This window comes from Hevea brasiliensis, chromosome 1 (assembly GCF_030052815.1).
Source record: "Hevea brasiliensis isolate MT/VB/25A 57/8 chromosome 1, ASM3005281v1, whole genome shotgun sequence".
Taxonomy (NCBI): Eukaryota; Viridiplantae; Streptophyta; class Magnoliopsida; order Malpighiales; family Euphorbiaceae; genus Hevea; species Hevea brasiliensis.
In genome coordinates, this window is record NC_079493.1 from 126,322,997 (window position 1) to 126,345,960 (window position 22,964).

Consider the following 22,964-nt stretch of genomic DNA (forward strand, 5'->3'; position numbering starts at 1 on the left):
CACGCCAGAAAAAGTATGAATGGAGAATGTTGAAGGCATAGAAAGAAACAGGGGCCTACCACGGCGATTGAACGCAGAGTAAGGCCAAAAGACTTCACCAACTTCCATTCAAATTTCAATAAGGACCCGACACAATTTGAAGATGATATATGGGCACAAGGCTTTTTTAATAAATGGTTAAATTGCCTAATTCATCAAAAGCTCATGCATTAACTAATTCAATGCAATCATGTGGTCGATGAAGACTACAAAATGCAGTGCAGAATTGCACACCTAAATCTCTAGATAAATATTATAGTTTCAGGCATAAGTGTCATGTATCCCACCCATGTATTTGATGCATGGACAAGCAAAGAGAGTTTGCCTCCTTTCAACTCGAAAAATACATGATCAGAAGATTCATGAGACTGCAAAAAGAAAACCAAATCTGCTAGCTTTGATGGTAGAATAGAATGGAAAAATCTCATTACTGCTCTTTCCAAATCCGCCCAGTCACCCTAAGCTTCAATTCCTTTCGGTCTCCACCAGAGAAGAAAAGAGCCATGTTGCGCTGAATTATGAGACCATCAAAACTGTCACGGACCTTCCGATGGCTATCCCTTATGCTCCTAGGCACTCCTTGCCATATCATCTTCCTTCCATTCCCACCAACCTCGAGGCTGTAGCTATAGCTCTTTGCCTCATTGTCATCGCCCATAAACCGCAAGAATGCTATGTAGACAGGGGCCATCCCAAGCTGGAAAGCTTCGAAATGTAGACAAAAGTACTGACCAAAGCAGCTAAAAACCTACAATTAAAGAAGGGAAGAAAAACAAGAAGACTAATCATTTACATACTCATGAAAAAGCTTTTGCAAAAGTTCAGTCTAGCCAGAAATCAGCATGCATGTCAAGCAGTGGAGTGTGGTCTTACTGCATCACAAGCATGATGTTAGATTCCTCAACTTCACACATGAAGACTTGTGCACATATTGACTCAATGAGGCTCATTAGTTGGAAGGTGCATAGATTATAAGGCATGCGTTCACTGGTATATTGTTTAATTCTAACTGGATCTACATGCATTTAACAAAATTCTTATCTTGGGATGTACAACAATAAATAGGGCAACCTTTCTCTGTTTAAGATTAGGGGGAATCCGAAAACTATAAAGATAAACAAGGACAAAGCAAAACAATACCGTTAGCATCCATGTAGCATTCTCAACTTCATGTGGATTTGATTTGACATATCTATGGTTGAAAGTACTGCCATTATGCATGTCAACTTTGTGATCATCCTTCAAATGGGCCACTAGATAAGGAATATCACCAATGACTGTGCATTCTGATCCAGCATAGGGACAGTTATATGGTCTATAAACACACTGTGATTCATGTTTTAGCTTGCTGTAGTACGGGTATATGCCAATACACCCAAAACTCTGATATTTACAAGGAAGTTCAAGAGATGCAGCAACTTTCTCTAATGCAAGACATCTGATGTTACCAAGTTCATGCCTGCAGGTGGGGCACCTATTATGAACTCTGGGTTTGCAGCCAGAACATAATGTATGACCATTTGAGCACTGCAACAGAAAATGATGACCAATGAAGATAGAACCAGCGTTCAAGTAAGAATCATAAAATCCTCCTATGCTGGGTAAGAATCATAAAATCCTCCTATGCTGGGTGTATGTGTGTGAAAAGCATATCTAAAAACTAGACTCTCATAACATTAAAACTAAAGAAAGATTTCAGGAGTGGTAAATTTTTTGAATTATGAGAACGCAAAGTGATCACAAAAAAACAAGGACGCATACAGCAAACCTGATGAATAGGAGGATACATAGCATTTAAGCACACAGGACACTCTAATAGCTCACGAACACTGCTAGTCACAGTAACATTAGGTTTCAAAGCTGTCTGAGCAGGATCATTCACACTTTCACCAACATCCATCATGTCTTCATTTTGAGGAGGATCAATAACCTCTGGCTTACTTCTCATGTCATCAAAAAAAGGATTTCCAGATGCCATGCTAGTATGACCACTCTGTCAAAAAAACAAATTATAATAAGCAAAGCACTACCAATTCTATGAAGGTGATTCAGAACTGCAGTACTCACAATATGGCATATAAGATAATGCAGACACAAGTTTGGCATCTACATTATTTAAGCATTTATTGGCTGGAAGCACTGCTAGTTCAATAGAAAACCAACCATGCTAATCAAATCATACTAACATAAATTAAAATTTTAATATCTTCAGATAAGTATCTGTTAAAAATTGAGTAGTGACAGAAATTTACTAATCAATTCTCTATGCAATGCATTTTACCATTGCCTCTTTTCACCATTTCACAACCCAGATAAGACTGACCTCATAGTTGTAAGGTGCATATAGCAACTAAGTACGCATACATTTCATTAACAAGAAACTTACCACCGAATCTTGTTCTCTACTCAACCTTCTTGCTTGATTTGTAGAAGCTGTTGACAAGCTGTGGTTCCTCACCCTAGCAGCAATGTACATGATAAAATCACATAAACTTCATGATTTGACTCAAACTTCAAAACACAGTTCCCGTAGGACATCTACAGAAACAACTGAATAACACCTCACAGGCTGCCTCACAGCAGTCGGAGCACCTAATTGCCCAGATAACGAGCAATCGGTCAACCACTGAATACGACAATAAAATACTCCAATTCACACACACAAACAAAACAATACATGATCAATAAAAATAACCAGATCATCCACTTAAGCTAATTTAAAAAGACACTGAACAGAGCACAGAATCAATATATTAAATACCAGTGTGATGCATAAAGTATGCTTTTAACAAAGTTAAACATGAAATGCTTTAAATGGAGATCATCAGCACAAAGTGACTATAATTTCCCCATCAAGACTACTACTTCTCCGAACCTCGATCACACTCACATACACACACAAAGCACAAAATTACAAACGCCATATACAAGAAGAATATTAAGAAAAGAGGATGAAGAGCTGTCATTCTCACTCTACACTCCCAATAAATATAAGTTCAAAAAACACTGAGGGGAATAATCAAAATGGGACAAAACAAAACCCTAAAACAAACAAGCCCGCATGCATATCTAAAGCAAATCAATAGTAGATCTAGAATATTCCAAAAGCAAATTCACGCAAAAAGGAAGCTTTCTGACGAAAATTACAAAAAAAAAAATCAGCAAAAAGATCAAAAACCCAGAAAAAAAAAAAGAAACCAAAAACCAGACTAATAAACGAAAAGATGGTACCTTGTCTTGCACGAGGTTTGGATTCAAAAGCCTATCGAAGATGGGCTTAGTAAAGAAAGAAGAAATAGAAGCGGATAGATTTGCGGTCTGGTCATCTAATAAATGATAATGCAATAAATGAGAACAGAGACGAATGCGCGTAAATATAGAGAGAAGGTATAGAATTTCAAATTAAAGCCGTGGAGAGAGAGAGAGAGAGAGGAGGAGGAGGAGGAGGAGGAGGAGGAGCGTGTAGAGGGAAGAAGGGCTAACTAGGAGAGAGAAATTTCTCGAGAAAACACAAAAAGGCAATTTTAAGGAAGAGTGGGGTCCTATACCTGGCTCTTGTTCTTGTTTCTCTTCCACTTTCTTGTTTAACAAAGAAAAAAAAATCCCAGCGTTTCTCTCAGTAACCAATCAAATCCCAGAAACTTAGAGAGAGAAAAGATTTTGATTTTTAATTTTTAAACAGGAAAGAAAGAAGTCTCTGTCTGATGCTACTGAAGAGAGAGAGAGAGAGAGAGAGAGAGAGAGAGAGAGAGAGGCAATGGGCCGAAAATACTCTGGACGGCATTAATCATGTTTGGTGGGCCACCGTCTCAGGTTCATTGCCAAGTGGTTGCGCGTGGGCTCCACGCTTCCGAGTTGCAATATTAATGTTCAAAGTGAAAGTAAGGCTGCTGTGTCGATTCTTAAGTATGAAATGTTTGACAACTTTTTATCTGATTTATAAAGTAAATTTACATTTAGAAATGATATATAGCAATGCGAATAAAAAAAAAATCTCAATAGAGAGAGAATTTTCTTCAATCTGTTTCTTTAGAGTTGACTTCAAAAGCTTCCATATGATTTATTAATATGTTGTATTATATTGGATAATATAATTTTTATTATTAATATATTTTAAAAAAATAAGATATAATATGTTTTAATAATTTTTTTATTTTATTAAGTACTATAATAAAATAAATATAAAAATTATTAAAAATATCTTTTATTGTTATTTTAAATATATAAATAGTTTAAAGATATTTATTTAAATAAAATATTAATTTATAAATAATATTATTATAATAATAAATAAAGATACATTTTATTTTTTTAATTAATTTATGAAAAAATAATTATATAAAAATAAAATGAAAATACAAAAATTTTAAATAATTTCAAACCACATCATTTTATAATTTAAAATCATCATTTTTTAAGAACAAATATATGGAATAATCATATTATACAATATGAAATTATTACAAATCATAATCCAAACATAATGTTAGAGATTTTCCAAGTCCCTTCTAATTATAATCATAACCCTATTAGGCTTTGTTTATGTAGGTGAGATTAATGAGATGACTCTGAGGCTTGTTAACTCGGGGACCCTAGTTGCCCCTTGAAGGTTTCCATCCCTTAATGGCTAAAAGAGAATGAGATGGCAAGAGCTCTGTTAAGTCTTCCCTTTGTCTCTTGGCATTTCCGTAGTTCGAGCTTCTCAAGTTTTGCCTAACCTTTGATGCTGGGTTGATTATTGTTTCCGAGCCTTTTGGACTTTTCTTCCAGCCATGCATGGCTTATCCAAGCTCTTCAGCACTTCAATGTTCCCCAGCATCAAGTTTGTAGAGGTATAGGCAGTAGGAGTAGGCAGCGACAGTGCTCCTCTTTCCTCTGTTCAGGCGGGTATTCAACCCCTGGTGAGGACTTCTATTGTATGGGCTATTGCCGTTGAGTTGGGTTTTTGAATTGCAGTCTAGGTTCCTCTTATTTGGACCATGGATGTGTTGTTCCTACTGGACTTGTCTTGGAGATTGTATTAGCCTTGAACTTGTACTTTAACCTATAATAATTAAGTGCAGCTTTAAGCTTTTCATATATAATTCTTCTATCACAATTCATTTTAAACCCTATCCACTGCCTTTCATCAATTCATTTCTCACCTTTTAAAGTAATTCAATCTATTTTACTCTATAATTTTAGTTTAAATTTTGAACTTTGGAGAATTAGAAGTTGAAGGTTTATGTACTTTACACTATATTTATTGTGATTTGTAGTTTTGTGACAAATATTGGACTGTTGCTTTTAATTATATATACTTCCAAAATTATTTCAATCTGATTTCCATTTCATTTTAAGTCTAATCGAGAATTGATCCCAAACTTCAAATTGTAAGGGTTGAATCTGATAATTTACAACCAAAACCAGACCGATCCAATGGCTAGCTCTACTCCCAGCTACGGTGTTGCGGAAGAAAGTTACAGCGGCACAATAACAAATGCATTGTGAGCGGCCCAAGTGCTTTGATTTTTCATTTTGAGAATTCCATGAATGATATAATCCATTCCTCAGACTTCGAGACCTATGCAAAAATTTTCGATGAGCAGTGTGTCCGCGAAAAGTATTTTTTTTTTATGTATTTAAATTTAATTATTATTTTTAATATTTAAACTTATTCTAAACAAATAGAATTTAAACATTCTATATAATTATTAATAAAAAAATATAATTTTCTAATTAACCCCAAATTAATCTAAACTTAATAAAATATTTTTAATAATAAAATATTTTTAATAATTTTAAATATTAAAATTATTTAATATTTTAAATTAAAATAAAAATAAAAATAATATAAGAATAAAAGCCTTAAATTTATGTCTCCTTGCTCCCTTCGTATCACGACCCAAATTATAGGTCAGACCGACAATAAGATCTGGGTCGGCGTAAAGCCTCTGAGGTCCATAGTAAGCTTTATTAATTTCAAATCCATAATCAAAACCCAAAATTGAGGCCCAACATGTAAATAAAATAAAATATTATATTATATTCTTATTTGGGTCAACCCAATCCGATAACCATCAAATACTAAAGCCAGGAAAGCTCAGCTCAACCCTAATACCCTCATTTACAATTTATTTAAATATTATAAAATCTTGATTTATTAATATCAAGAATGTAAATTAATACAGTTGCTAACAAGATCCATATTATTGTTAATACATGCGGAGTTCTAGATTTTAATTTTTAGAAAAACATGATGCAAATAAATAACTGTTAATAAATCTGTGAGGAAGGAAGCAGGTTATTCTGTAAAAAAACTTCTCTTGTAGCCTGGAAAAATAGGGTGGACAGAAATAAGCATTCGATTTATAGAGTAAAATATTGATTTTACATACAATTTCTATAAATATCTAGCACTAATGCATCCCTAAGGATGAAATGTAACACAAATCACCATATTCAGCTAAATTCAAGTAATACTAGCACAAAGAATAATTTGGAGCACTCACACACTCATATATCACATCAGATATATATACATATGGGAGTTAATCCCCTATACAGCTCTCTTAATCTAATACTTGCCAGAGAGATCAACTCGAGCCAGACTTTCTCTTAATAATCCAAATACGGGGTCAGCGAGATCAACTCAAAGTCATACTCCCCTGACTTATCACAAAAAGGACTGACCCCAAGCGAGACTGGCTAAAGCCGATTTGCCCGTCCTACCCATATTTATTACTAGTACACCACACGCACGCTGATACACGCACACAGCTCTAAATTACCCTAAAGCGACACCCACATCCATATATCAAGTAATAATGCGACACAAAGTGTGCCTAAGATAGTTAAATACATATATTTATATGTGATGCGTCCTACCCATATCTATTACTAGTACACCACACGCACGCTGATACACGCACACAGCTCTAAATTGCCCTAAAGCGACACCCACATCCATATATCAAGTAATAATGCGACACAAAGTGTGCCTAAGATAGTTAAATACATATATTTATATGTGATGCATGGGCATGCTTTGAATATAAAATAATAATATTGAAATTATAATTAAAATCGATATTTCCTCATTAGCTAACCGGTGACTACTGTAGTGGTTGGGTAGAAGAAGAAGACTAACCCTAATAACCTAAATAATTATATTATATTTTTATTAGTACTAGCTCAAAATAAGACTTTAAAGAGTCAAAGGACAGCTTAATTTATGTCGAAAATCTAGCAGAATTTTTCTTATACCTAGGATCTACTCAACCTGTAAAAGAATTCAAATAATACTTCTAAATCACAATTCCCACTTCCATATCCCATCAACATTACATGGCCCCTCCTGGGCCCTCCAAACCAGGCAATTCTCACAAAATTAAAAATTACGTTTTAGTCCCTAAAACTAACATTATGCAAAAATCACTCAAACAAGCTCTAAAAATTCTAAAATTTTGTCCTGCGGTCCTTAACAAGATTATAAATCTATTGCAACCAAAATCATAATTTTCTAATCACCTATGAATATTTTATGAATTTTATTTTAAATCAAGTATTAGGCAAAAATGAACAACTTAGAGTTCAGATTTACCTATGTCAAATCTGACACCTGAAACGCATCCAGAATGTCTGAAAATGTTAGGATTGACTGTAAACATGACCCTTTCCAAGACAGCCCGCCAGACATCTAGGCTGGTGAGCTATCATCGATCCGATCGCACCAAACAATCTAGACCGTCCAATGATCGTCTTTTTCAAATAGTGTCCAATCGAAGCAGAGTTAGTCCCATCTCGAATATTTCATTGCCCTGAGTCCAACGGTGGTCTCTGATCGTCGATCCAATGGTCGGATCACCGAAAAAAATATCTGAAAAGTCGTTGTCACCATTTTCTCTCTCCCCTTTCTCTCTCCTCGATTCTTTCCGGAAACCTCCATGGAACTAGACACCATTGGTCGGGACGAGAAGCTTGTGGTCCCAGGAGTCGAACGCCACCTTCCTTTCGTCAAATGGTCACTGGAGCTAGTCGGAAACAGCCTTGGAAAGTGGTGCACCGCGTCGCTCTCTCTCTCCCCCAAAACGTGCCAGACCTTCGTCGAACGAGGTGTTGTAGCCGTCGTGAAGCTCGCCTGTCACCTCTAGAGTCCGATGGTCCACCATTGGCAGCACTGGTTCACTGGCCGACCGGGAAACGGGAGAGAAAAAGTGAGAGAGGGAGAGAGGTCAAAGAGAGAGAAAGAAAATGTAGGGGGGGGGGGGGAGAGGGGGTTCTACATGACAAATTTCTGGATTTTTTTTTTACTTTTAATTATACTATTGATCCCTGAACTTTTTAGATATTTTCGATTAGGTCTAAAATTCTTTTATTATATGTAAATTTAATAAAACTTTAGTAGTATTAAAAATAAATATACTCTAAAGAATTTTAATTATCTTTATTTTAATTTAATAAATTAACTTTAATTTATTTTTAATAAAGACAATATTACAAATAACAGTTTAAAATAATTGTAATAATAATAACAATACATGTAAAAATAACATTTATAAAATAAAATAGCATTATTATGAAAATAATAATTTAGTGCCTTGAATAAGATAGTAATAAATTATAATAAAAAAATTTAAAATATATTTTGTATATATATATATATATCGAGTTGTTACATTCTTCTCCCCTTAAGAAAAATTTGTCTCTAAATTTTTAAACGAATAGGGGATATTAAAATACCTTATTCTTCAAACACTTCGTTTGTTATAGTTTACATTCTACTCTCTCTGGTTTTGTTTTAGTGTCCTAGCTACTATTGTCATTTCATAGCAAAACTCGTACCTCAAACCATTTCTCAATCTTTTTCTGACATCTTCAATACTCATAATACCTCCACCGTGCTTGACTTGACATCTCATAACTTCAATCAACTTTAGTGCTTACCCCTCTTCCATTGTGCTCCAATGTGTCTCTTAGTGACTTCAGTCCCTATTCCTCTATTTCAATAACCTTTGCTCTCCAAAGACATGACTTATGTTCCTTATCCTATAGTACCTTATGAGATGTTTTCCTGTAGTACCTGTTATAGGCATATTATTCGAAATCTCTACTTGTACTATGACCTTAATGGTCAATACCTATGCATCTTCTCACTCCCATGATACTTCAAATTTTCAATCTCCTTTGTGTCATTACTAAGGTCCTTAGACTAACCCCTATCCATTTTATGCAACTAGTCATGTCGAGTTCCATCCAAATTCCAAACATTCCTTACACCATCTATCGATATTGAAAAGTGAACTGGGTCTTTTCTCCTACATAACAAAAGTGTTTGTATTCCCTGACAACTCAATTAACACAAATTTATCATTTCCCACTCCTTCTCTGGAACATAATTATCTTGACTTCTTCTTAAAGCTTCTTCTTATGTGACGTACTTTTTGATACATTGGCACTTAGATCGATGCCCCACTACTACTTTAATCTATCATCTCATCATGACTTGTTTTAAACATCCCTTAATGTATCCCTAACATACTTATTCCTTCTTATTCTCATCATTGTAACCAACTATACGGAGCTTTTCTCCTGTCCTTTGGATCTTATCCACTTCCTTTTCTTGTTTTTGCTATTATTAATATCTTTCCAACCTTTTGTACTTATTCTTTAACCTTTGTCCTCTCTCACCCTTGTACCTTTTCGTTCAAGGATGTCCATCCCATCACTAACTTTAACCTTCTTTTTATCTCTTAGTCCTATCTTGGTTACTAGTTCCATTACTTCTGGAATTTTAATCTTACGATTGGCTCCTATCAGTACATCCTTAACATGATGTAATACTAGTAATTGACCATAGAAAATTCTTCTTATATCTCATTTTCTAATTTGACCATTAAAAGTTATCATTCCCTACTACCCTTTGTAGGAAATCGCTCATTATGGTTAGATAGTAGTCCTCAAAACTATAAGTTCCACCCGCATTAACATGACTGTGGGAAATGTGCGCTATGCTATAATTCCAGACAAGATGTTTCATGTATTCATTATCCTAGATATAGCCACATCTACTGCCCATAACTTCTTAAACTTCAGCCTCAAATTTACCCATCAGCAATAATTTCATCCACTGAAACTCATCCACAAATAGTACTTCCTCTAGCTTATAGCTCAGGAGGGTTGCAAGCCCTAGTAACTAACTTGATTTAACTCTTGTTACTACTCTGATCGTCCTTTCATACTTAACATTAGGTACACGCTTGCCATCATTTCCTTTTAAGGAGAATGTGTATGGACTAGTGCCTATCAAATTCTTAAATATTGTGTCACCTCAACACAATTTCCCTTGCTTATTTAGTCTTCTTCTTGAAATTTCATCATCTCTTTTTATAAGATATAAGTCGCGACAATCCTTCTGTTGTACCACTGATTTTACCTGACATATTATCTTAAGATTTACTATCTTTACTTATACTCCATTTTTACCTTTTTGTCTATCCTTGCTCTTTTGCATCTCTATATTTTACTGTATTATAGAAGACACCTCTCAGTAACAAACTCTTTCTGCTCTATCTCCTATTGTTGTTCTGTCACTTATTTTCATTCATGTTTCCTTATAAAGTGACCCTATTGGTCATACTGAAAATGCTTACCTAACCCTTGATCATAGACCCCATAACTACTATCTCACCATCTCTACTTAGGTCCAAAGACTATGTACCATTTTTCACCATTCTTTTTATTCGTCATACCTATTTGAATCATTAGATTTACTTTTATTTAACTTACTACTTATTAATTTACTAATTTGCTTGATAGAATAGTTCAAGACACTATTACACATCCTATAACTTTTGCTTGCTCTGATTACATTCCTTAACTAACTTTCCCCATATTGTTATAAGTTTAAATGGATCTTATCCCATTTCTACCTATTCCATCTTGGGAATAAGAATAGATAGAGTTTGATCCATATCCTGCAAATCTGAACTCCGAGTTCTGGCTCCTGACACTGCTCGAACTATGACTTGCTCTAAGTCCTACACTTTTACATTTTATATCTTGACAACTATCCTCACTCATGTGATCTCGTTCTTGGCTTTCTAATGTTGCTTTTCAATTCATCCTATTTATCTTGCCCAGGATGGCACTTTTTGTACTTTATATATCATTTTGATCTTCTCAATCTTGTCCTATTCTTGGCTATTCGGTTTGCTCTTTGATTCATCTCTTTATTTTTGCCCAAAATAGGACCTTGATTACTTTATTCCTTAGCTCCACTCTTCTTCTTAAGTTGACTACTATGCTAGATAACTGTATTTTTTAGTGTCTCTGCTAGGTCATTTTCACCGTTGTATTACTTAGAATTGGTCTTTCAACCACTCTGATTAGCACTTCCACTGCCATTCGAATTTCTTTCCTGTTACAACTGAAACTAACTATCCAGATTTTTATTTTTATATTTCCTTTTATCTACCAAGATTATATGACTTGTTTTTGCTTATTTGCAGTCATTATCCTCTCCTCTGCTTAACTATAAACTATTCTCTAATGCCTCAAGGAGGGGATCTATAAGGATTTTATTTTTTTCAATAGCCACTCAATTAGCCAAACTTTAAGATACTGGGTACCATAACTCGTCATTCAACTCACAAGCCTTTCATCCATAATGATTCGATCACTTATGGTTCCTATAATGGAACTTGTACCCTCTTTACCACACTTTACAGTCCCATTGGGGACACTATTCTATAGGTCACTATCATCTGTAGTAACCTTCTATTCCTATTGAAAGGATAAAACTATATCCTACATCCCAACTTATAGCAATAGAGGTACTGCATCTGCCACCTTGCCAAAACCATGTTAAATTTTGTACTCTGTTATCATTTCACAACTCTTTAAATCATCATTTCCCAGGTTATGAACATTATTCCTAGCCTTTGATCTCTTTTAAGTAGGAAGTGTATACTTTACACCTCGCTGACACATAATGAATATACTATTCCTACTAGACTCTGGGCAAAATGCCTATCATAATGCAAAAACTATCTAAGATCCCATACCTAAGGCCAGATGGTTTCACTCTGTAGGTGTTACCTTTACTTTGCAACTAAATTGAAACCTCTAATCTTTTGGTAACTCCTGATATAATCTCTAGCTCATGCTAGGGTAATCGAGTCGTTGACTCTTGTTACTGCCCAACTGTGACCTTTAATACTCTGGCTTAAGGGTTTTAAACTTATAACTAGGAGTTCTTAACTCCTTTGTAAAATTGAACTCTGTTCTGACATACTGTACCAAAATAGAGGCTGTCTGCAATTACCCTCATCATGGTGCACCATGGGAAAGCATGCAGCTCTACACAATAATCTCATGTCAGTACTGTAATATGTAGCTTATAGTACAAACATCAAGAACATTACATAGTTACTGCGGTACATCCCAACAGACTAGGTTTCTCAATCTCTTATCCCTCTTAAACCCACTGATATCGTAAACTTATTTTGACTAGGCTATCCATTGATGACTGCCAGCAGTCGTACCCTCACTCCCATCTAGGCAGCTATGCTATCAAAACTTATCTTTATGTACTTGTGTCATGCACTAAATAGGCATGTCAATTAGCCTCATACTGATAAAAACATAGAACTTATTGGAGTATGTATTCCCATGGTAGACCTCAACAAGTCTGCTAACTCTAATTCACATCATCATGTACTCTGTGAAAATCGAAACACTAAACTAAAGCACTCTTATACTATCCTAGGAATAACGCAGAGACTAGAAACAAGAAATTACAGAAGAAGACGAAACATGATCCTATACTCCCCATGTGACTCATAAAAAAGACTCCTTTTACACTCCCAATTATAATTTTTCCCATGAATCTGGAGTCTAAGCTCTGATACCATTATTGTCACGACTCAAATTATGGGTTGGATTGGTACTAGAACTTGGGCTAGCGTAAAGCCCTCGAGGCCCATAGTAAGCCTTACTAATCCCAAATCCATAACCAAGGTCCAAAATTGAGGCCCAACATGCAAATAACATAAAATAAAATAAAATATTATATTCTTATTTGGGTCAACCCAACCCGATAGCCATCAAACACTAAAGCTAGGGGAGCTCCACTCAACCATGATACCCTCATTTATAATTTATTTAAATATCATAAAAATCTTGATTTATTAATATTAACAACATAAATTAATACAATTTCTAACAAGGTCCACACTATTGCTAACACATGCAGAGTTCTAGATTTTAATTTTTAAAAAAACAAGATACAAATAAATAACTACTAATAAAACTGCGAGGAATGAAGCATGTTATTCTGTAAAAGAACTCCTCTTGTAACCTGGAAAAATAGGGTGAATAAGAGTAAGCGTTCAACTCATAGAGTAAGATATTGATTTTACATACAATTTCTATAATTATCTAGCCCTAATGCATTCCTAAGAATGAAATGCAGCACAGATCACCATATTCAGTCAAATTTAAATAATACTAGCATAAAGAATAATTTAGAGTCCTCACACACCCATATATCATATCATATATATATATATATGGGAGCTGATCCCCTATACAGCTCATCCAATGCCTGCCAACAAGATCAACTCGAGTTGGGTTTTCTCTTAATAATCCAAATGTAAGAGTCAATGAGATCAACTCAAATCCATACTCACCCCGACTTATCACAAAAAGGACCAGGCCCAAGCGAGACTAGCTCAAGCTGATCCATCCTACCCATATTCATTACCAGTACACCACATGCACGCCAACACACGCATACAGCTTTAAATTACCCTAAGGTGACACCCACATTCATATATCAAGTAATAATGCAATACAAAGTGTGCTTATGACAGCTAAATACATATATTTATATGTGATGTATGGGCATGCTTTGAATATAAAATAATAATATTGAAATTATAATTAAAATCACTATCTACTAACTAGTTAATCGGTGACTACTGTAGTGGTTAGGTGGAAAAAGATAGCTGACCCAGATCACTTAAATAATTATATTATATTTTCATTAGTACTAGCTCAAAACAGGACTTTAAAGAGTCAAATGACATCCTAATTTATGCCGAAAATCTGGTAGAATTTCTCCTATACCTAGGATGTATCCAACCTGCAAAAAAGTTTAAATAACACTTCTAAATCACAATTCCCACATCCATATCCCATCAACATCACATGGCCCCTCCTAGGACCTCCAAATGAGGCAATTCTCACAAAATTAAAAATTACGTTTTAGTCTCTAAAATTAACATTCTGCAAAAATCACTCAAACGAGCTCTAAAAATTCTAAAATTTTGTCCCATGGTCCTTAATAAGGTTATAAATCTATTGCAATAAGAATCATAATTTTCTAATCACCTATGAATATTTTATGAATTTTATTCTAAATCAGGTATTAGGCAAAAATGAACAAATTAGAGTTCAGATTTACCTATGCCAAATCTGACATCTAGAACGTGTTCAGAATGTTTGAAAACGTTTGGATTGACTGTAAACACGACCCATTTTTCTGGGACAGCTTGCTGGACATCCGGATCGGGTCAAAAACTCGATCCCGAGGCTAGTGAGCTATCATCGATCCGATGGTACCAAGAAATCTGGATAATCCGATAATTGCATTTTTTAAATAGTATCCGATTGAAGCAGGCCCGGTCCCATTTTGAAAATTTCGTTGCCCTGAGTCCAACGGTGGTCTCGGATCGTTGATCCAACGGTCGGATCCCTAAAAAAACGACCGAAAAGCCACTGCCACCAGTATCTCTCTCCCCTTTCTCTCTCCTCTATTCTCGTTGAAAACCTCCATGGAACGAGACACAGCCGGTTAGGACGAGCAGCTTGTGGTCCCAAGTGTCGAGCGCCACCTTCCTTTCATCGAATGGTCACCGGAGTTGGCCAAAAATGGCCTTGGAAAGTGATGCACTGCGTCCCTCTCTCTCTCCTCCAAAATGTGCCGAACCTTCATTAGACAAGGTGCTGCAGCTGCCATGAAGCTCGCTTGTCGCCTCTGGAGTCCGATGGTCCACCATCGGCGGCACTGGTTTGTCGACCAGACGGGAAACGAGAGAGAAAAAGTGAGGGAGGGAGAGAGGTCGAAGAGAGAGAAAGAAAAATGGGGTGGGGGGGGGGTTCTGCACAACAAATTTCTGGTGTTTTTTTTTTTTAACTTTTAATTATACTATTGAACCTGAATTTTTTAGATATTTTCAATTAGGTCCAAAATTCTTTTTATTATATTTAAATTCAATAAAACTTTAGTAGTATTAAAAATAAATATACTCTAAAGAATTTTAATTATCTTTATTTTAATTTAATAAATTAACTTTAATTTATTTTTAATAAAGACAATATTACAAATAACAGTTTAAAATAATTGTAATAATTATAACAATACATGTAAAAAAAAATTCATAAAATAAAATAGCATTATTATGAAAATATTAATTTAATACTTTGAATAAGATAGTAATAAATTATAATAAAAAAATTTAAAATATTTTCTGTATATATATATATAATCGGGTTGTTACACTTCACCAACCAAAATTCCATAATTAAAATTGATGCTGCTTGAGATTTTCGGCTAGGTGAATGGACTCTAAGCAGCCTGCAAGCATAATTGGGGTTGGTGGCCTAGTGTGGCCATGCTCAAGTAAGTAAACACTTAAAAACAAAGAATAATAACTAATAGAGTGTGATAGAAATTAAATTGCATACCTTGTCAGGTATTAAGGATCTATTTATAGTGTATTTATGCAAACAATGGAATTTTGCTAATTAATATTAAATTGTACCTTTTTGTATATTATAGAAAGGCAACATACTATTCCAGTGATATTCTTTGCAGCAATATAGCATGTTCCAATGACTTCTATCCGATCTCTGAAATCAATTTATTTATTTAAACTCAATTTGAGCTGAGCCCTCAAAGTGGTTTTTTTTTACTAACTTATGCTTGGTCCTGTCTGAATTATTTGTATTTAGTTTATTCAAGTGATAATTTGAATTGGACCTAATGGATTTGACCTTTTTGAGAACTTGTTTAGATTTTGAGATGCACTATATCAAGGTCAAACTGTAGCTGGATACATTAGATATATTAAATTTGTGTTTGATTTCTTGAATTTTGGTTTGATTTTGAATCTGTTGTTAATTTTTTATTTATTTTTATTTTTATTTATTATTTAAATTAAAAATAATATTTTATTATTAAAATTAAAAAAAATTTATTTAAATTTAAATGTAAAATTATGGGTTAATTTAATAAAAATTAAAAATGAATTTAAAAGTTAAAGGACTTAATTTGAACTTTCATGAAAAGTTAAATGACTTAATTTAGAAATTTTTACAAATAATAAATTATTAATAAAAACATATTTTTATATAAATTATTACTCATCTAATCCATAAAAAGAGGGGTTCGGATGGAGAACCCATATTGCAATCGGACGATCCAACTAGCTGTGAGCCTGTGACCAACCCATAAAACGAACCGCTCAACTGGAGCAAACGCAAAAGAAGAAAACCCATAAACGCCCATACCTAAAACCACAAGGCTTCGCCGGGAAGCTCTTCGTCACTGCGAGTTTAACTATAAGCCTCGGGAAGAGCTCTCATCTTTCATTCATATGTTTATTAGATCTCTCCTTTAGGTCTGCGTCTTACTTTCCGTTTTTGTTTCTGTAATCATATCCCTCTCGCTTTATTCTTCTACTTGTATTTTCCCTTTCTTTTGATTTTACTTTTCAAAGAAATTGTCTTTTTTTTTTTTTTGTTTGAGAAAAGAAATTGATCTAAATTTAGCTTAGTTGATTCGTATTTGCTGAAATTTTATCTGTTATAGTTTTAGGTGCTCTGTTTGGTTGGCCTGAAAACTAGAAAAAATGCTAATAAAATTTACTTTTCAAGCGGTTACTTTTATTCGCTGGTGTATTTTCTTTATCACTTAGCATTCTAAGCGGATTATCAGTGACTATGTATCGTTAATCGCAGCATCTTGGGGGAAACGTTGGGGTAACCATGCCTGACGTGCAAGCTCTCGTCAATGATTTTCTTAACAAGCTTAAGAAGCGGTGAATTCCTTATCAAATGAAATTTGTCATTATTTTTGTATTAATTTCATGGGCTCATATTTATTTATTTATTTTTTTTCCGGGTGGCAGGAAGATCGAGGGCTCTCAGGCCACCTCAAGGCAGACGGCGGAGTTGCTACGGTCGGTAATTTCACAGCAGCGAGTACCTTATAACAACCAGGCTGGAGCTTTGATTGATGCCGTGAAGGCTGTTGGAGAGCAGCTAATTGCTGCAAATCCTGTTGGTATGTGTGCCCATTAGTTTTCATTGGGTAAATGGCATGCTCTATTTTGTTTTTTTCCAATTAAATAGATATTGATTGAATTATACATGATTATTAACTGACTTCATTACGTCGTGCGTTATTTTCAAATTGCTAAATTGTTTAGCTTCTATATTTTCCTGAAAATTGATTGTAAGGAAACAACAGTAGATTGATTTCTTTTCGTTGGAACATGTCGGTACTGATTAAAAAAAAACTGCAGTTATTGTAAGTTCATCAAAATTATTGATCAGTGTGATCAATGTCATCTTAGTTTTTTCCTTGGAACCTGTTAATGTCAATCTATTCCTCTGTTTAGGCCTAATTTTCAATTAACCATCGTGATGCCAAATTGTTTTTCATTGCATTAGTACACTACATCATTGTTTTATCTCTCATTTTCTTCACTCTTCTCCTAATGGATTCACTTTTAAGCTCTATTGCATCCATGTGCCTGTGTTGCTGATGGCTGAATCATCTGAGATAAATTTTCTCCTTTTTTTTTCCCAAGAGGCACCATCTTTTGTTCCTATGAATTCACTGGATTCACTATCCAGTTCTTTTTGTACTTTCACACAATTATCTCAACATTTTTATTTTAGGTGTGATCATTTTATAGTCAGGCTCTTTCTTATTCTGGAAAAGAAGAGAAAATAGAGCTGTAATGCAGGATATGTGTAGAGAGACTCAAAATTAGTGTAGGGAGGTAAATGAAAAAGAGCTGTGTGGGAGCCTATGAAAGGCTCATCCTCTGTCAATGAAATTTGATACACATTGAAACTATGCCTTGGAATGTTTCTTAGCTCAGGAATGATTTCTTCATGATGTTTTGCATTTTATGCTAGTTGTTGCTAGAACTATTAATGCTTGTATGTTCTATTGATCTCTACACTATTAAACCATTGCAGAGCTGGCTGTGGGTAATATAGTGAGGCGTGTTTTACACATTATTAGGGAGGAGGATCTTTCTCTGACCACAGCTGCTATGGCGGGATTGAACTTATCAGCTGTAAGTGATGATGAGGATGATGAGGAACGAGATGATCTCCCAGTTTTGTCAGCTGCTGTCGTTGCTGCTGCTGCAAGAAGTACTTTGCGTCCACCTTCCTTGCAGACTCTCCTGGAGGACATGCCTGACACAGCAGCTATTCCTCATACTTCTTCATCAGGGGGTGATTCTGAAGGAAAGAGCAAATGTGAGCTCCTCGACTTTATGACCCTTTGGACTGTTGTATGTTGTATCTTATAGAATATGTTAGTCTATGATGTGCTTATGTCATTGGAATTAGAAATACTCTGTCAGTAGTCTTTGAACTTAAATTGGTTGAACATTTGTTTATATTGAAAATTGGCTTCCTGTGGTGTAGATAGCAATAGTGTTGAATGTTATAACAATTTACATCCAATAAGCTCAGTGCCATGTGCCCTTTTTCTTCCTTATACTTTCCTTTTTGAGAAAGGGATAACGTATAGAATTTTAGTAGTAAAGGATCTATTTTCCATAACAGCTGCTGATAAAAGTTCAAGAAGTCGGAAGCTGAAACATGATGTCATTGAAGCAGTTAATGAGCTTATACAAGATATTACTACTTGTCATGAACAGATTGCTGAGCAAGCAGTGGAACATATTCATCAAAAGTAATTTCCCTTCTTGGTTTATAACAAATAATTATATTTTGACTTTATGGACTCATTTTATTTCTGTTTGGTTGCATGCACAAAAAAGTACCAGTTGTGTATGACTGTATGATTGTCTTGGCATGTACAGGGTTCTGTTCTTGCTTTCTCCTTTTATCTGAAAGCAAACCCATATCACCATTTGCACATTGGATAGTTCAAAGTTTCAATTTTCATGATGTTAATTTCTGGACATTTGCTATTTATACATTAATGTGTTGTTTCCATCTCTTAGTTTTACTGATTCAATTATTAAACACGTCTTCAGTGAGGTAATATTAACTTTAGGCAGTTCAAGAACAGTATTGGAATTTCTTTGTGCTGCGAAGGAGAAGAAAAGATCATTCAGAGTATTTGTTGCTGAGGGTGCTCCAAGGTTGGTACAAATAGGTTGTTCCTCGTTAACAATGCAAAATAACTATTTTGTGATGGTGAATTTTAGTGTTCTTTTTGTTACTTGATTATCTTATCACTAGTCAGTATTCAACTAGGTATCAAGGGCATCTTCTTGCCAAAGAATTGGTTGCAAGAGGTTTACAGACCACTTTGATTACTGATTCTGCAGTTTTTGCCATGATTTCTCGAGTGAACATGGTACATAGAAGTCCTTTTTTTTTTCTTTTTATTTTCTTGTAATGGGTTGGTGGACCATTACTTATTCATTTTTAAACTTGTAATGTGAAGGTTATAGTGGGAGCTCATGCTGTCATGGCTAATGGTGGCGTTATAGCACCTGTTGGGTTGAATATGGTTGCACTTGCAGCTCAAAAACATGCTGTTCCATTTGTTGTGCTTGCTGGTAGTCACAAGGTAAGCCATAACAGTTTCCACTGGAGCTTTGGAAGTGAACAAGCAGAGCACCTTTCTTGAACTGTAAATCTTGAATTGCTTGCTTTCTTCACTTAACAAGTGGATTTAAGCTGCTGATACTAGTAGCTTTCGGGTGGTGTGAATAAAAGTGCCAATAAAATTGATAATATGATGATGAAGATTTCCTGCTTCTTCAGTATTAGACCATTATGTTTTTATTATATTATATATTATATAGTGTGTACCCAGCGTAAAAGTTCTTATGTGCAGTTTGCCCAGACTGGCCTGATTTGAGTTGGCTAGGGCGCAGCAGAACAACAATTTGGACCAGGCTGAGACTAAACTTGAGTTCCAACCATCTTTTCAGGCCAGTCTTGCTTTTAAACAAAGATCAACCTTGGACTCAATCAAATTATATGGCTAGTTTTTGAATAATTTGGCCGAGTTTAGGCTTATATGCTAGCCTAATGGTGTGGTGGGGGTGGGTCAATATATCAGGCATTAATTTGAATCAGGGCCAGTGTCAGTCCAACATGAGATCACCTCTGGTCCTCCTTGAACTTTCTACTCATAGTAACTGACCTCTTAAGTGTTCCTTGAACTTCCATTGCTGAGCAGAACTTGAGAAAACAGTTGGTAAAATTTTTTCTTTTTTTAACATGTGTTGTTTTACCTGCATGGCAGCTGTGCCCCTTATATCCACACAATCCTGAGGTCTTACTAAATGAATTGAGATCCCCTTCTGAGCTGCTGGATTTTGGAGAATTCTCTGATTGCTTGGATTTTAGGAGTGTCACTGGCTCTCCTCTTCTGCATGTTGTAAATCCAACATTTGACTATGTACCACCGAAGCTTGTTAGTCTGTTCATCACTGACACGTAAGTTCTAATCCTTTGAGGATTGCATGAGGGTAGAAAGGTCCCATTATTCTGGTTTTCAGGCACTTCTCTTCATATGGCACCAACTCATACCACATTTAGCGGCATTCAAATATATGCATGCATATTGTGAATTGCTATGGATTTTACCAACTCATACAATTGCAAATTTGTTATGGGAAAAAGATCTAATAAGCTCATGTAGTTTCAATCGAGGCCAAATAAGCCAAATATCAAGTTTTGGGCCAAATAAGGACAAAACTTTCTAATTAAGACCAAATAGACCCATTTTTGGGCCAAAAAATTAAAATATTATTTTCTCTATTTTTTAATAATAAAATATTAAAATAATAATTTTAATATTAATTAATTTTTTATCATGTTCTTTGATTTCTTTTTTTTTTTAATTTTATTTTAATTAAAAATAATAAATAATTTTAATATTTAAAAATTAGGAAAAATAATGTTTTATTAACTGAGGACTTATTTGACCTTAATTAGAAAGTACAAGCCAAAATTTAATTTTGGGCTATAGGGGCTTATTTGGTCTCTTTTCCGCAATTGGTTATAGTCTACTAATTATAATTACTTCACAGCGGAGGGCATAATCCTTCATACATGTATCGACTCATTGCTGATTATTATTCCGCTGATGATTTGGTGGTGAAACGAAGAACTACTTCTGGGAATTGAGTTGCAATCCTCGCGGGTTTACCAAATACTAGTAAGTATTTCTTTCTTTCTGTCTTCCTTTCTTATTTTGGGTGGGTGTGTCTTATTATTTTACCTTAAATTCATGTCAGTTGATGATGGTGTCTTGTTTTGGGGTCCTTGAATAGTAAATTGGATTAATGACGCAACAGTGATGTGGCTGAAGAAAATAGCAGCCATAGTCCCTTGGATTGCGGAAGTTGCAGGAATTCTGCAGTCTTCTTGCTTATCCTACGGCACATTCTGAATATTTGGTCCATAAATTTTGGATGAAGAAAATGGGAATTATTCAACTATTAAGTTTTGTTTGTATTTATGACCTCTGATGCTTTTGAGAAGTTAAAACAATATCATTTGCGAAGATTTTGTAAACAATATCATTTGCGAAAATTTTGTATATTATATACACATTTCACAATAGTGGCTGCTGTTCATTGATATTTCCTTTGTCAACTTTCAGGCTGTTTAGAATTACCATGGAAGGAAAATGTGGATGGAGAGATATTAGAGATTTTGGCTCAATTTATCACATCATGTTAACCTCCACTAATTGGGCAGAGAAGCATAAGTATTAGCTAATGGTGACATGGGAAAAAATTACAAGTAGACGGGCTAGGGAAAGGCCATTTTTGTGTTTATGACAAAGAAACGAAGAATGGGAAGTGATGTTTGTAATTGTGAGTTAGAAGCTTTGTACTTGTGATAAAACCATGCACTGACAAACCAATCATTGTTTTGCATTTTCTTGCAAATTTAATAGCACCTGCTTGCATCTGGAGACTGCCTATAGTTTATCTTAGGCAACAGACGCCCAAGTGAGGTATTTCTTAAGAAAGTTATCTATTTTCAACTAGCACACATTAAATCCTGATGTATTATCTGCTACCTATGCATCTTTTACACATGAATTAACATTCTACGTGGTTGTCGCATAATACCTACTGAGATCAGCAGCTGATTTCTGAGACTTCATTACAAAAAGGCTTTATATTAAATCACATAGAATCGATTTAAAGATCGATTTTAGAATTATTTTTTCTCGTTTGATTATGATTCAGTTCAAAGAATATTCAATTTCAGTTTGAAACATCATTTTCAGTTTAATTTTGAATTTGATGCAATTCAAATATCATTTATTTGTTTTATTTTTTTTTTTTAAAAAGGGATGAAACGAGTTATATTAATGGATAAATCTCTGATTTACGGTGTGATTCCATTCAATAGTCGAGAGATATTAAGTTCGGCCCCTAAGGTTTTCATTTTGATAAAATTCGTACTTTTAACAAAGTTGATTAATTGATTAATTTTAAGCTTGAATTTTATTGAACTAGATAGTTCTGATTCAAAGTTTAGGAGGATGAAATCGAATTGCAAGACATTAGTTTCAGTCTAATTTTAGTTTTTATTAAATTTAATGGGCAATGGTGTTTTTTTTTTTTTTTTTATATAAAAAACATTGATTTTAGTGTGAAATTAGATTGAATTGAACTGACTTTGATCCA

The 22,964-nt window shown here is 34.5% G+C and overlaps 2 protein-coding genes across 8 annotated transcripts; one reads left to right on the forward strand and one right to left on the reverse strand.

The window, feature by feature from the left end:
• Window positions 1-253: 253 nt before the first annotated feature.
• LOC110666497 (E3 ubiquitin-protein ligase DIS1) lies at window positions 254-3,767 on the reverse strand. 5 transcript variants are annotated; one of them, XM_058152095.1, is made up of 6 exons: window positions 3,588-3,767; window positions 3,271-3,365; window positions 2,426-2,631; window positions 1,808-2,032; window positions 1,180-1,566; window positions 254-787 (listed from the first exon to the last, which is right to left on the reverse strand). In XM_058152095.1, exons 3-6 carry the CDS (start codon window positions 2,513-2,515, stop codon window positions 467-469), a joined length of 1,023 nt encoding a protein of 340 aa, XP_058008078.1. In that variant the 5' UTR covers window positions 2,516-2,631; window positions 3,271-3,365; window positions 3,588-3,767; the 3' UTR covers window positions 254-466. The 5 variants fall into 5 exon arrangements, with proteins under 5 accessions (XP_058008078.1, XP_058008080.1, XP_058008081.1 ...); XM_058152097.1 differs by having other exon boundaries at window positions 2,426-2,498; window positions 3,588-3,764; XM_058152098.1 differs by lacking the exon at window positions 3,271-3,365 and having other exon boundaries at window positions 2,426-2,498; window positions 3,588-3,764.
• Window positions 3,768-16,507: 12,740 nt separating this feature from the next.
• On the forward strand, window positions 16,508-22,318 carry LOC110660839 (uncharacterized). Of its 3 annotated transcripts, none has more exons than XR_009151034.1 (11): window positions 16,508-16,703; window positions 17,044-17,123; window positions 17,214-17,368; window positions 18,295-18,582; window positions 18,895-19,024; window positions 19,332-19,439; window positions 19,555-19,657; window positions 19,748-19,873; window positions 20,558-20,751; window positions 21,348-21,515; window positions 21,923-22,318. XR_009151034.1 is itself a non-coding variant. In XM_058152099.1 (11 exons), the coding sequence occupies exons 2-10, from the start codon at window positions 17,071-17,073 to the stop codon at window positions 21,442-21,444; spliced, it is 1,254 nt and encodes a 417-aa protein (XP_058008082.1). In that variant the 5' UTR covers window positions 16,521-16,703; window positions 17,044-17,070; the 3' UTR covers window positions 21,445-21,479; window positions 21,923-22,318. The 3 variants fall into 3 exon arrangements, 2 of the variants coding, with proteins under 2 accessions (XP_058008082.1, XP_021674966.2); XM_058152099.1 differs by having other exon boundaries at window positions 16,521-16,703; window positions 21,348-21,479; XM_021819274.2 differs by having other exon boundaries at window positions 16,522-16,703; window positions 21,348-21,475.
• The last annotated feature ends 646 nt before the right edge of the window (window positions 22,319-22,964 follow it).